A 13,277-nucleotide genomic window follows, 5' to 3' on the forward strand; every position below is an offset into this window, starting at 1 on the left:
TACTGTAGGCCAATCTAAATGTGCCAGCACCACCAAGAAGATGGAGGCTAGGAAGAAGAAGGAGGAAAGACAGGACAATGCCCAAGTCCCTCCATCTTGCCTCCCAGACCCCTATGGTAAAAATCCCAAAATTCCACTTTTCACCCTGTGACAACTACTGTTACGCTACTTAAACTTGTAATTCTTCATACAAGGTTGGTAATTTGCTCCAGGGGTTAAGACCGAAATCCCAAGTGTCTTTGCCTTCCTGCCAGGATCTCCGAGCCCCTGGCAGGGGTCACAAGCCAGCCAGGGCACCCAGAGGGATGTCCTGGGTTCTGACACCTTACCTGTGCTCACTGCCTGCCAGCCCACCGAGAAGGGCGTGCGCGCCTGCACCGCGTACATGGTGATGGGGCTGTGGTTGTCTGCCCCCGGCCTCCAGGACAGCTGGGCCGTGCTGTCTGTCACCTCCTCGATGGTCACGGCCTCGGGGGGGCCCGGGGGACCTGGGGGGTTGCAGGAGAATCGGGTGACTGGAGGAGGAAGCGCTGGGTTCACCTTCCCTTCCTAGGGATGGGGGGACAGAGCAGCTGGGGCAGCTCCAGCTCTGCTCACCTGGCTGGGCTGGGAGGGATGAACCATGGGGGACACACCAGGGTGCTGTGTCCACTGCTGGGCTGGGAGGGATGAGCCATGGGGGACACACCAGGGTGTTGTGTCCACTGCTGGGGTGGGAGGGATGAGCCATGGGGGACACACCAGGGTGTTGTGTCCACTGCTGGGGTGGTTTTAAGCTGTGAAGCTCTCCTGGGAACAGCAGGTGGGGAGAGACCCCTCTGCTCCATCCCATGGCCATTGCTGCCCGGGTGGTGCATGAGGCTCAGTCTGTGCCCATCTCAGAGAGTCACAGAATGGACCTTAAATCCCATCCTGTCCCACCCCTGCCATGGCAGGGACACCTTCCACTGGCCCAGGCTGCTCCAAGCCCCATCCAGCCTGGCCCTGGGCACTGCCAGGGATCCAGAGGCAGGCACAGCTGCTCTGGGCACCCTGTGCTGATCTTGTCACTCCCTAAAAACACCAGGAGTTTTTAGGGAGTGACAAGATCCCTGGTGTTTTTAGGGAGTGACAAGATCAGTACTTTTATCACCATCAAGGGTCATTTCCCTGTGAGAACTTAATATTCCTCCTGTTTATGAGAACCAAGGGTAGCAGGGACAGAGCAGCACCCAAGTTTGCCTTCCCCAAAGTTAACAAGCAGGAAAATATAAATCATATTTCCATAAGGGCACAGACTCAGGGTAATTAATTACAGCTCTGTTAAAGTCAAACTTACGCATCACCTGTGCACGGTAATGAAGAGATCTCAATATATCAGTGAAGTCACTAAATCATGTTTATTCTATCAAAGAATAACGTAGCTTGGCAGAAATGCTGCCAGTAGCTGGATGCTGCTCCTGCTGCACAGGTCATGGCACAAAGGAGCTCAGGGGGAGCAGGGCTGGCATTCAGGACACAGACAGGTACCTGGCTCTGTTCTGGGAGCATCTGAAACACTTCCCATGCTCTGGTTGATGCTGTGAACCCCAGAGCTTTTTTTTTCTCAGATTAATTACAAGATGCTGGGCTGTCTCTGAGCCCAGGGATTGCAGAAGGCAGGGAAAAAAAAATTCTACAACACCACCAACAACAGTAGCAAAATGCAAATACCTCTTACAATCAGGTCTGCAGCAGCTGAGAGCTTGTCCACACTTGTTTGCACCATGCAGACGTATTTCCCTGCGTGCTTCAGCTGGATGCTCCTGATCATCAAATCACCCGCTGAATCCTGCTGATAAAGTAGGGAAAAGTGGTTACAATTACTTTTTAATGAACCCTAAACATCATTATCACATGAAGGACACTGTGACTAATGGATTAACTTTATGCTGGCTGATGAAAACATCAGCAAAGGAGCCACGGCCTGTTGAAATGGTGGGAGTCTGTCTGGAAGGTAGGAGAGGGAGCATCCCTAAAATTCTGGCTCCTCCAACGAGCAGGGCTGGGGGCTGTTGAGCACTTTCCCCATTAAAACAACGTGACAATGCAGGACAGGTTCACTCTGATTGCTCCTTTTTCTCTCTGGATATCCAGTTTTTACCCTCTCTGCCATCCAGAGGCCCAGGTTGTGTCTCCATCTCTCCCGCAAGGGAAGCCCAGCCCAAATTTGGAGATATCAGCAGTAGTTCCACGGCTTTGTGTCCCAGCCAGCATTTTGATTGCCCAGCACTTTTGTGCTGAAGATCACGAGAACTGCACTCTCTGAGGAAATCTTGCATCACACACCAGCAGTAATTTGTTTTCCAAACGCCAAGTGCATGTCTGATTAACAGTTGAATAGAACTAATTAGGTTTCTGGATGTAGTGGTTGCTGAGAACCTCTCTCAGTTTCTCTGCAGACACAAAGCATTTGATACATTGGAAATCTCAGGGAAGCCTCATGGTTGTGGCTTTTGGACTGAAGAATATTAATAAGGTTTGTAATTTTAGCTCTGTGGGCCACAACAGCAGCAGTCACCCCAAAAAGCCATGGCTGCTGCTGTGAGCCCTGTGCATTAATCTGTGAGTTCACCTTTTCATGATTTTTTTTTAAGGGATAAGAGCAAGGCTTGGAAATTGCATCTCCTTTTCCTTTCAGCATTAAATTTCACTCCTGACAAATGCAAACATGAGCTGTCACCATGCCTGAGACCTGTTGCTCTCTAAAACCTCCCTCAGAGCAACATGCAAAACCCTTCCCAGTTTTCTACCTCTGCTGAAAATTTTCCATTTCTTTCCTCCTTTTCCTTGCTGCCTTCATCCAATTCCTTCTGTTAGCAACCTTTTCTGCATGACCCACCTTGCCAGATTTAATACTTACCCCTCCAACCCTTTCAAAGTGGTCCCCATCTTTCTCAAAGTCTATCAGGTGCCCGTTGAATGACCAGGTGAACACGATGTCCAGGGAGTGGTCGTGGGACACCTGGCAAGGCAGGACAATGCTTTCTCCAACTGTGACATCCATGCTGAAAGGGGACACCATGACCCGGGTTGGATCTACAAACAACAAAGAAAGGGGGAAAAAAAAAAAAAGGATTTTTCTTGTTCTCCTGAGGAGCAGAGACATTGTAGGGCTGAGAGAGATCCTAAGCAGTGATCCCTTAGGAAGGTCCTTAAATCAACAAGTGAATTATTCCATCTTTGGGTTTATCCTTTCTCTAGAACACTTAATAAACACTTAATAAACCCTCCAGAATCCCCTTCCAGCCACCATCCTGATAAAGAAGGAGGAAAGAAAAGTCTGGAAAAGAGTGCAGCAGATCTGAAAGGCTTGATTAAAACTTTTTATCCGAGATTCTCTTATTTGAATCTTCTCACTTCAAGGAGCGTTTCACACATACATTGCTTACCATGGTTATTAAAAAGCTTTTCTGTTGTTCCTAAATTAAATGTAAAATCACCAAAACTGGAATAAAAAGTTTGTATTAAAACCAGAAGTTTTTAATCTGGCCATACCTGGGAAGGCAAAGATCAGGCTGAGATTATTGTTATATTTAATGAGAACTGGCCACGCTCGGATGGATGCCTTCACATCTCACATCCTTTCCTCGGGCAAGGAGAGCCCCACAAAGAATGAAGATAAATGCTGAGTGATACCAGCAGGACCTCCCACAGCACACAACCCAAACCCTTGATGTGCTGAGCATTCCAGGGAGCCGAAGCAGAAGGGAGGCTCCAAACCAGGACGCTTCCAAAGGGAAGCCCAGACCTGGATGTGTGACGTGGCAGGGTCCGTGTCAAACACAGGCAGCAGCTCCTCCCTCGCTCAGGACTAATCCCCTTCTCTCAGCTGGAGCTCCACAGCTCCTCCACCACTGCTTTAATTGTCTATTTTTCACCTCAGTGTGGGCAGAGTGGTGGCACAGAAAGATGAGCCACGACACATTATGCAGACTCCAGCTCCTCGTCTGTGCCCGTGAATTCCCTCTGCCTCTAAAGTTAACATTTCTCTTCCATTCCTGTTGACAAAAGTGCAGCAATTTTTTTTCTACAGGGCCTCAGAGGGAATGAAAAAGAGAAAAAAATATTGCTTAACAATGAGACCAAAAGTCTGGAAATCATACAGAGATAGATATTTTTGCTTATTCCAAAAATCTACTCTGCACAGCTGTCATGCTAAAATAATACCAGTATTAGTCAATCTCTGGTACATGACACCAAAATCTTAACAACTTTTCCTGAGCCTGTTGTCCAACTGCTTAATTCTCTGCTGAAATAATAAAGATACAGCAGCACAGATATGGACTGGGCAGAACTGCTCACAGAAATCAGGGGATGCAAAGCTGTTCCTGGATTTTCAGCCTTATCAAAAGTCTGCAGGAGGTGGTGAGAAAGATTTTGTTGCTGTCTATAGAGATTTCAGATCAAGTCCTCAGGGACCTGGCTGTATTATCTTGGACCAGTTTAATTCCTCTGTATTTTGTGTTCACTTCTGACCAAGCAGAGGAACTCTTAGAACAACTGTTATGACACTTAATTAATCAATGAATTAATACATGAAATATTTCTCAGGTGTTTATAAACATGAAAGGAGTGAAAAATATAAAGGCTATAAATATATAGTTATATAATGTATACAATATATAATTTATATATAATTTTTATATTTATATATAATATATAAATATAGATAGAAGATATAATTGTATAGAATTTTAGACTATAGAACAGATTATAGAATACAGAATTCTGGTATGTAATTTGTGTTCCAGAATTCTATACAATTACATTTGTAGAATATATTAGATCTATAATATAAAATATTCTTTATGGACTACTTATATTCTAGAACATAGTTAGAATATTATAGGTTTATATAGTTAGAACATTATAGGTTTATATAAACCTGTATAGAGAGTATTAAATAAAAACCTTTTCAATAAAAACCTATTAAATAAAAAACATTATAGGTTTATATAAACCTGTATAGAGAGTATTAAATATAGAATTCTAATTTCCCCTTAAAAATATAGGTCAGAGCAGCTTTGGAATGAGGTGGGGAGAGCCGGACACGACATCACCGATTCTGTGCCAGAACTGCCACAGCAGAATTCCCACTGACCAGGGCGGGTTTCCCAGAGCAGGTGGACTCAGAATCCCATTCCCAGTTCAGCTCAACCCCGGGGCTGTGTGAACCTCTCCAGGGGATGGATCCAGCAGGGCCCTGCAGGTGAGGATATCTGATTACAGGTGAGGATATCCGAGTGCAGGTGAGGATATCCAGGTGCAGGTGAGGATATCTGATTACAGGTGAGGATATCTGAGTGCAGGTGAGGATATCTGATTACAGGTGAGGATATCCGAGTGCAGGTGAAGATATCTGATTACAGGTGAGGATATCTGATTACAGGTGAGGATATCCGAGTGCAGGTGAGGATATCTGATTACAGGTGAGGATATCTGATTACAGGTGAGGATATCTGAGTGCAGGTGAGGATATCTGATTACAGGTGAGGATATCCGAGTGCAGGTGAGGATATCTGATTACAGGTGAGGATATCTGATTACAGGTGAGGATATCAAGTGCAGGTGAGGATACCTGATTACAGGTGAGGATATCTGAGTGCAGGTGAGGATATCTGATTACAGGTGAGGATATCCAGGTGCAGGTGAGGATATCTGATTACAGGTGAAGATATCTGATTACAGGTGAGGATATCCGAGTGCAGGTAAGGATATCCAGGTGCAGGTGAGAATATCCAATAACAGATAAGGATATTCAAAGTCAGGTGAGGCTATCCAATGGCAGGTGAGGATATCCTCTGTCAGATAAGGATATCCAGCTGCAGGTGAGGATATTTGAGTGCAGGTAAGCATATCCAATAGTAGGTAAAGATATCCAGTTGCAGTTGAGGATATCCAATAACAGGTGGGGATATCCAAGTGCTCAGCAGACAGTGGGACCTGTGGTGCCAGCCCTGGCTGCTGGAGAAGCACAGAGTGTCAGACTCCAATAAAAGCTGAGCTGGAACATGCTCAGGAGATGCAGCTCCTGTTGTTAAATTGGTGCAATTGAGCATTCAGAGGCAGATTAAACAGAGAAGGGATAATGTCAGCATTTCCAAGGCTGGCTGCAGCTAATACCTAAATGCTTATTTAGACATCTATCCCAGCACACAGGAGGAGGTTGAAGGAGAAGGAACAGAAGAGAATACTTGGGTTTTGACATATTTATCCAGAATAAAAACTGTGAAGAAATCAAAACTCCCCTCCACAGCCCCCAAATTAGCAGTTCTCTCAGACTGTGATACTTCTAAGGGAAATTTTCCAAAGATTTACTCCTTCCTTGCTTCTTCCAGCCTTGCCTTCATTCCAGTTTGCAATTCCATGCTGCTGGGAAGTGAATGGGAATGTTGTACAAGATCCCACAGAATCGTGGAATAATTAAGGTTGTAAAAGACTCCAAGATCATGAAAGTGATCATAATCCAAACTTCAGCCTATCTGAGGTCTGCAGTACCTGCCCCTCTCCCATTCCCTCTTTTGCCTGAGTAGGGAAGGTCTGTTGGAAATACTCCTCACTGCTGATATTCCTTATGAGGACCTGGGCAGATGAGCAACAAATTTCAGTTTGATTAACCAGCTAATTACCTAATTCTCTCAGATTAGTGTTACAGTGTTAAAGATCCAGATATATTTCTCCTTGTCTGCATAAACCATTTCCTGTACAAGATTTTAATATGTGTTTTTCTTGTAGATGAACTCTAACTTGAGCATTTGGGACTCATTTTCCTTTTTTTTTTTTTTTTTTTTTGAATACCAGCATGTTCACCAATTCCATTTTGGCTTTTATCAGTGGGAGTTAATAAATGCATCTCAGATCAATGTCCTCTATTTGCAATGACATTTTACATTATTGTATTGATCCCAAGGCAAATAATGTCTGGAGATAATAAAAATCAATCCTGGAGGATGTGGTTTCTATGAGCAACCAAAGAATCAAAGTCCAATACATGAAAATACTCAAATGTGCTCTTTTTTTTCCTTTCTGTTTATGAATGAAATAGTTATCCAGGACCATAAGCCAAAAGCCTCTGAGACTTGACTGGTGAAACTTCTGGGAGCTTTGAGTGCTCTGTCATCAGAGAGAGGAAAGAGGAAAAGAGCGCAGGAGAGAGGAACATACAACTCTGAATTAAAGAGATTAAAACCCAATGAAGGACTGAACACATAGAGGAATTAGCAGAGCAAATTACAGCTGAATGGACTGAGTACTTCATGGGGCATGGCCAAAATTGAGATGAAAAAGAAATGGGGAAAAGGTTAAGTATTTACAGTATTTGGCCTGTAAAATATCCCACCTGTGAGCTGTGATGAGTCACACAGATGCTTTCAGGAACAGGCACTTGGCTTTTATGCCAATTTATCCCTTTTTTTCCCTGCAATCAGCTATTACACACATTCCTGACAGAAGATTCTGCAGCATTTCCACCCTCTGGTGTGTACTACAGCAGCTCAGCCTAATAAAATATAATCCTATTAAAAGGAGACACTATCAGTTTTGAAAAGGGACTTTAGGCCTGGGACTAAAGTCACTTAGCTCTGATTTTAGAAATATTTGTGATTAGTGATTAGAGCTTTCCTTGCCATCAGGCAGCACTGATCTCTGCAGTGAGCCATGGCCCTGCATTCAGCAGGGATTAGGGAAGGGAGGGATGGAACATCTGACCTTTCCTGGCAGAGCACAGACTCAATTCAGCAGCACACTGGGCTGAGCTGGGCCTTGAGGACGTGCTAAAATTGCTGTGCTGAAGGAGGATCCTTATCTTGTTTGGCTGAAATCTCCCCCCAGCAGTGTGGGCACATGGGATTACTTTTAGCTGGGAGCCTGAGCCCCTTTGTCAGGAATTTTCTGTGAGGATGGGAAAGTTGTTGTAAGAGGAGACTTTGGCTGCTGCTCCGTGTGATCCGTCCCTTCCAAGAGCAGCAGTTTCCTCCTCAGCTCCACTGAAGAGCTTCCCACAGATGGAAAACTCTCCAAGGCTGGTGGCAGAGTCTCCCTGGCAGGACTGAATGCCCCCAGTGCCCAGAAGGGATTGGGCAGCCAGTCAGGGATTGCATTCTGCACACCCCATCTGCATTTTTGGGTGGCTGAATGATGAATGAAGGTTATTTAAATCTGAAAACACATTAAGAATGGAACTGCACGGGGGGGATGCTGGGGAGGGGTGTGCCATTAGAGCAAATTCAAAGACAAAACATCTGAAAATGCATCCACTCCAGTGGGAGTGCAGGGAGAGAGGAAAGGACCCAGTACTCCACTTTAACCTCCATTTTACCCAGTGCAATGCAATCTGATCAAATCAAGCTCTCTCCATACAATTGTCACAAAGCAAATCACATGTAATGGGCTCTGGAGATGACAATCAAATCTGTCACTCAGGGAAATTTGTTCTTGCTCTTTGCAGCAGGATGCAACAGAGCCTGATTACACCAGGAACCTCAAACACCCTCCTCCAGCTCTGCAGACTAAAATAAAACCCACTTCGCTCCAGAGCTGCCTCAAGTGAGATCTGTGTGTTTGACAAACGATCCAGGAGTTGGTGACAACCTTTGTGGATAACCTGGGGAATTCAAGGTGTCACCTTTTGTGGGCTATCGCTTGTGACGAGCTGCTATCTGTCTTTTCAAGCATGGAATCATCTACTGTCATTGCAGAAATGATGGCCAGCTCGCAGAGAAGGTTAATCAGACACAGCAGAAATCATCTCTAATCTGAGATAAACTGCAAGTCACTCAGGGATCAGTCACTGCTCTCCTTGTGCCACCAGCCAGGGGAATTGGCAGATGTAATTCCACGGAGCCCAGGGACACGGTGCCCAACAACGTTTTGCCCCTTGGACCAGCTCACCCTCTGGAGTTGGTTCTTTTGTGGTGTTTTTACAGGTTTTTGATGGTGATGATCATAAATCAAACATTTCAGGAGGCAGCAGAGCAGCAAAAATACAACATCCAGGCACTCAAACTGCAAAATCAAGGAGTGACTGCCACAGCCTTAGAGTTCTTAAGGCACAAGTGTGTGTTTTAGGCCTTTTCCACATGAATTCTGTGCCTGTTATCCACCCTCCTCATCAGCACCAAGATGTTTGGAATTAGCTGCCTTGCCAGAATAAATCCCAAATTAAGAGTCATTAGGAGCAGATGCCTCTTGAGCTGTCAAACTTAGGGAGCAGCCAGAAAATCCTTGGCTGGACTTTCCAGCTTCTCAGTGAATGATCCCCAGCTTAACCATCCTTAATGTCACACAGATCAAGGCTTGGCTGTGTCATCCCTGCCTTGGGATAAGCCAGGCTTGGTGGCCAGGACATTTATCAAGCCCAAGACATTCATCTTCCCACCTGCCATTGTGTAAATGGAGCTGGAGGGGAGCACCTAAAAACAGGACAAGTTTTACTATTTTTCTACTTTTTTTTTGATATTGCTTTTTAACTCGTGGCAAATACACATTATCAAAAAGTACCTACAAGTTAAAGTCAAACAAAGCACAACAGCTGCAATCCTCAGGATGTTCCGAGGAGCTGAGCCAGGCCCAGGGAGGCACAGAAAGCAAAAGGGTGATTTTAGGGGTGATTTTAGCTCTGTCCCACAGGGAGTGTGTCCCAGCTGGGACCCAGCCCCTCCAACACCAGTCTGAACACTGGGACTCGGAGCCACTGCCAGATGGGAACAATAAAGCTCAACAATTCCATCAAAAAGAGGAGTAGATAAGCAAAAGAGGAGGAGGAGTGCCAAATGAAGAGGAAGGTTGCTGCAGTGAGGGCACAGGCTTGGAGTAATTGGGAATAAAATGAGCTTTCCTCCTCACTTTCTGTCTGACCTTGAGCAAGTCATTAAAAGTCTCTGCTGCCTCACTTGCCCAGCCTATAAAATGGACCAGGCCTTCATTACAAACTGTTTTGTCTCCCTGCACCACAGAGCACGGCAGATATTTTTATTTAAGATGAACTTTTACTTGCTCCCAGCAGCGCGAGCAAGCCTGACGCCCAAACGCCGATTACAGAACAAAGCCCGCGACAGGGGGAGCAGAACCAACCAAACAAACACTGCAACAAAACTCCCTGGGCCAAACAGGTCTCATTTGTTCCCTGGTGAAGATGAGATTGGCTCGCCATGCCCTGTGCTTCCTCCTAAGGAAGGGACTCACTCTAATTAGTGGCACAGAGAGAAGACAAACCTCCCTTTCTGGGGGCTGCGCTCCTGCTTTGCTGCCTGCTGCTGATGGCAGGGGCAGGGTGGAGGCAGGATCGCAGGTGAAATGAAAATAACAACCCCCAAGACCAGTCCTCATTAGAACTGGCTCAAAAATCCTCAGCACCTCCTCTGCTGAATAAATCTTCCCCGCAGAGCATCATTAAAAAATGTCCCTGACATTTCTGCTGTTCTGTGGCATTTTGCCTCAAATTAGCCAGGAGTTTTTCTTATGTAAATAATTCCAAAGCCAGGATTAAGATCCAGCCTGCAAAGACACACACGGGGAAGTGGAGGAGCAGCAGCTCCACCTCTCCTCTCAGCCTGGGTTCAGTGCTGGGCTCAGCCGTGGTCTGGAGTTTTCTCCCAGACATTTCCACTCGTGGCTCTCTCCTGCAGGGAATGGTTTCATTGTCAACTGCTCAGTTTAGCTCCCAGGACTAATGGATTTTTACAGAGATTTTACTTTGCCCCTAGCACGGGAACTGAAATTTTCACTGCTGAAATACTGCTGATTTCCTAAATAAACTCTGTATTCACATGTATTCACAACAAACCTGGAAGAAAACACAGTGCTAAACCCTACAAACTGGATTGGTTCTTCATGGCCCACTTAAAACCTTCAAATTAAAGCAAAATTCATATTCCAAGTGTGTGTGTGACTGACAGAGACAGAGACAACCAACCCAAGCCATGGCAAGTCAGTTCAGTGATGAAATTCCATGCATTTCAGAGTGCACCTGCTTCTGAGTCAGGAACATTTGTATTTTGGGATAAAGAAAAGAGACTCCTGTCTCCATGTGATCTCTGATGGGATTGCTCATAAATCTTGCACTAAAAAAAAAGGAAAATCAGGTGGCAGGAGTCCCTAATGTTGAAGCACCTCCTCCTCCTCCTTCCCTGATCTGTCCCAGGCTTTGTCTGGCTTTTATTATCTGATAATAACTCTGGGGAGCCTGTTGGCAGTCCAGGCTCAGGGAGAACAACTCCCATCAGCTCAAGTCCTCGGTGTTTGGCTCTGCTAAGCTGCTTCCAAGAGTGCTCCTGAGAAAATGCCCAGCAGGACTGGGATTTCCCCAAACACTGTCCCAGATTCTTGCCTGCAACACTCTCACACCTCCTCCTTCCACAGCAAATGTGCTCTCTAAACACTTCCTCTTTGATGTTGAAAACATCACCCAGGGGCCAGTCTGCTGTGAGTCACTGATTTCAAGGATATGAAGTTCATTTTCTTTATTCTCCCACACTGCTTCCTCCATCCCCACCTGAAGCAGAGATCTCCAGTGATGTTTAGATCACCATCTCCCCCATCCCATCCCACTGAACTCCTGACAGCTCTGGGGACACCCTCCCCAGTGCCACTGCAGCTACAACAGCCTCAGCTTTCTGTTTTACTGCTTCTCCTTTTGGTATCACCCTGGTTCACCCAGGACTTGTGGAATCCCCATGGAAATCCTGCCTGGAAATTCATCCCACTGCATGCTTGGAGAGAAGGACAAGCTCTCTGTGCCCTCCTCCGGGATAAAGACCAAATTCATGCCTTGGTGCAGGCTCAGAAGCCAGGATCTCCTCCAGCAAGGAGGAGAACACGAAGCACAGATTAAAATATTCAGTGCAACTGTCGTGTTCCATTCTCTGCCAGCCAGAGGAGCTCCACGGAAATAAAAGCTCGAGGAGACAGACCTGGAATTCCTGGTGACTGCCCTGCAGAGGCACACAGAGCTGCAGGAACTGAGATATGGCCCCTGATCTCTCAAATACCAGGTTGGGCATAAGAGAGAATGTCCTGAGTTGGAAGGGATCACCTTCCACTGTCCCACTTTGTTCCCAGCCCTGTCCAACCTGGCCTTGATCTTGTCCAGCACAGTGATTCAAATTATTTCTTATAAAATAATAAGATAATTAATAATTATTAATAGCAATTATTATAAATAATAATAATATAAAATAATAATATATTTCTTATACAATAATAACATTTTTCATTCCCAGCCTATTCCTCTGTGTGAACACTGAAGTGCTGCATTGCAGTTAAAATTGATTAAATACTGTAAATTCTGGCCAAAAAAAAAAAAAAAAAAAAAATTAAAAAAATTGTAAAATGTAAATTCTGGCAAAATCAATCCATTTCCAGGGATGGAGCATCCACAGCTTCTCTGGGCACCCTGTGCCAGGGCCTCAGTGCAGAATAATTTGTTAATTATGATTTATGTCCAATCACACACATAAACTCACTCACACACACTGCATTTACTCAGATTTAAATGTGATCTGTGGCTTTGTTTCAGCCACGCTGGGCTTTCATTTGTATTCAAAAACTGACAAATATTTTAACCTTTCTGAAATGCAGTGTGTTAAAATAAATTGAAGTGAGTTGATGAAAACTGTTAATTAACCTGCTTTTGTCTCATTAAGGGTCTGTGTTTAACCCATAGGTCGTCTCCTCTCCCAGCTGATGTATGGATCTGATCTTCAGTGATGAGCCAAACAACCCAGTCTTGTATTGACCAAGGAGAGCTCCTGAACCTCCTGCTTTTTTTGGGAGAGGTCACAAAATTTCCTGAAACAAAAGTGCTGAGCTTTTAAAGGCATTACTCTTACTTTTCCTTTTTTTTTTTTTTCCTGTTGTGGGAGAGGTTGCAATAATGCTGACCCTGCAATACATTGTGGGTTTAAGGTAAAAACACAGAACAAAATTACTGGGTTTTTTTTTCCCTCTACAGGTTACTCAGACATAATAGTTGAACTTTTCTAAAAATATAAATTTTTCCCCCTTTATGTGCTGAATCAGGTGTATCTATAAGCACCAGCACTTGCTGTAGTGTTGATTCCATTATTTACCTGAGCAATTTTCAGTTTTAGGAGCCTTGATGTGCCTGAAGGTTGGCTGGGGCTTGGAGGGAGAAAGGAGAAGGTGCTGAGAGGGAAGAATCTGTGGCATTTCCCAAATCCAGAGGCAACATTTCAACCAGCTGCATCCCCTCCACCCCAGGCACCCAGTACCTGGAGAAGCTGCTCCGTGGGACTCGA

The 13,277-nt window shown here is 45.0% G+C and overlaps 1 protein-coding gene across 1 annotated transcript in view; it reads right to left on the bottom strand.

The window, feature by feature from the left end:
- Nucleotides 1-13,277, bottom strand: part of CNTN4 (contactin 4) — a 102,065-nt gene that overhangs the window by 12,322 nt on the left and 76,466 nt on the right. Inside the window, exons 11-13 of the mRNA XM_041465675.1 lie at nt 2,882-3,057; nt 1,693-1,813; nt 330-488 (exon numbers count right to left, since the gene is read on the bottom strand). Of these exons, the coding sequence (XP_041321609.1) occupies nt 330-488; nt 1,693-1,813; nt 2,882-3,057 (456 nt within the window). The remainder of the gene's footprint in view (nt 1-329; nt 489-1,692; nt 1,814-2,881; nt 3,058-13,277) is intronic.

Source organism: Pyrgilauda ruficollis, unplaced genomic scaffold (assembly GCF_017590135.1).
Source record: "Pyrgilauda ruficollis isolate IOZ18807 unplaced genomic scaffold, ASM1759013v1 scaffold10, whole genome shotgun sequence".
NCBI lineage: Eukaryota > Metazoa > Chordata > Aves > Passeriformes > Passeridae > Pyrgilauda > Pyrgilauda ruficollis.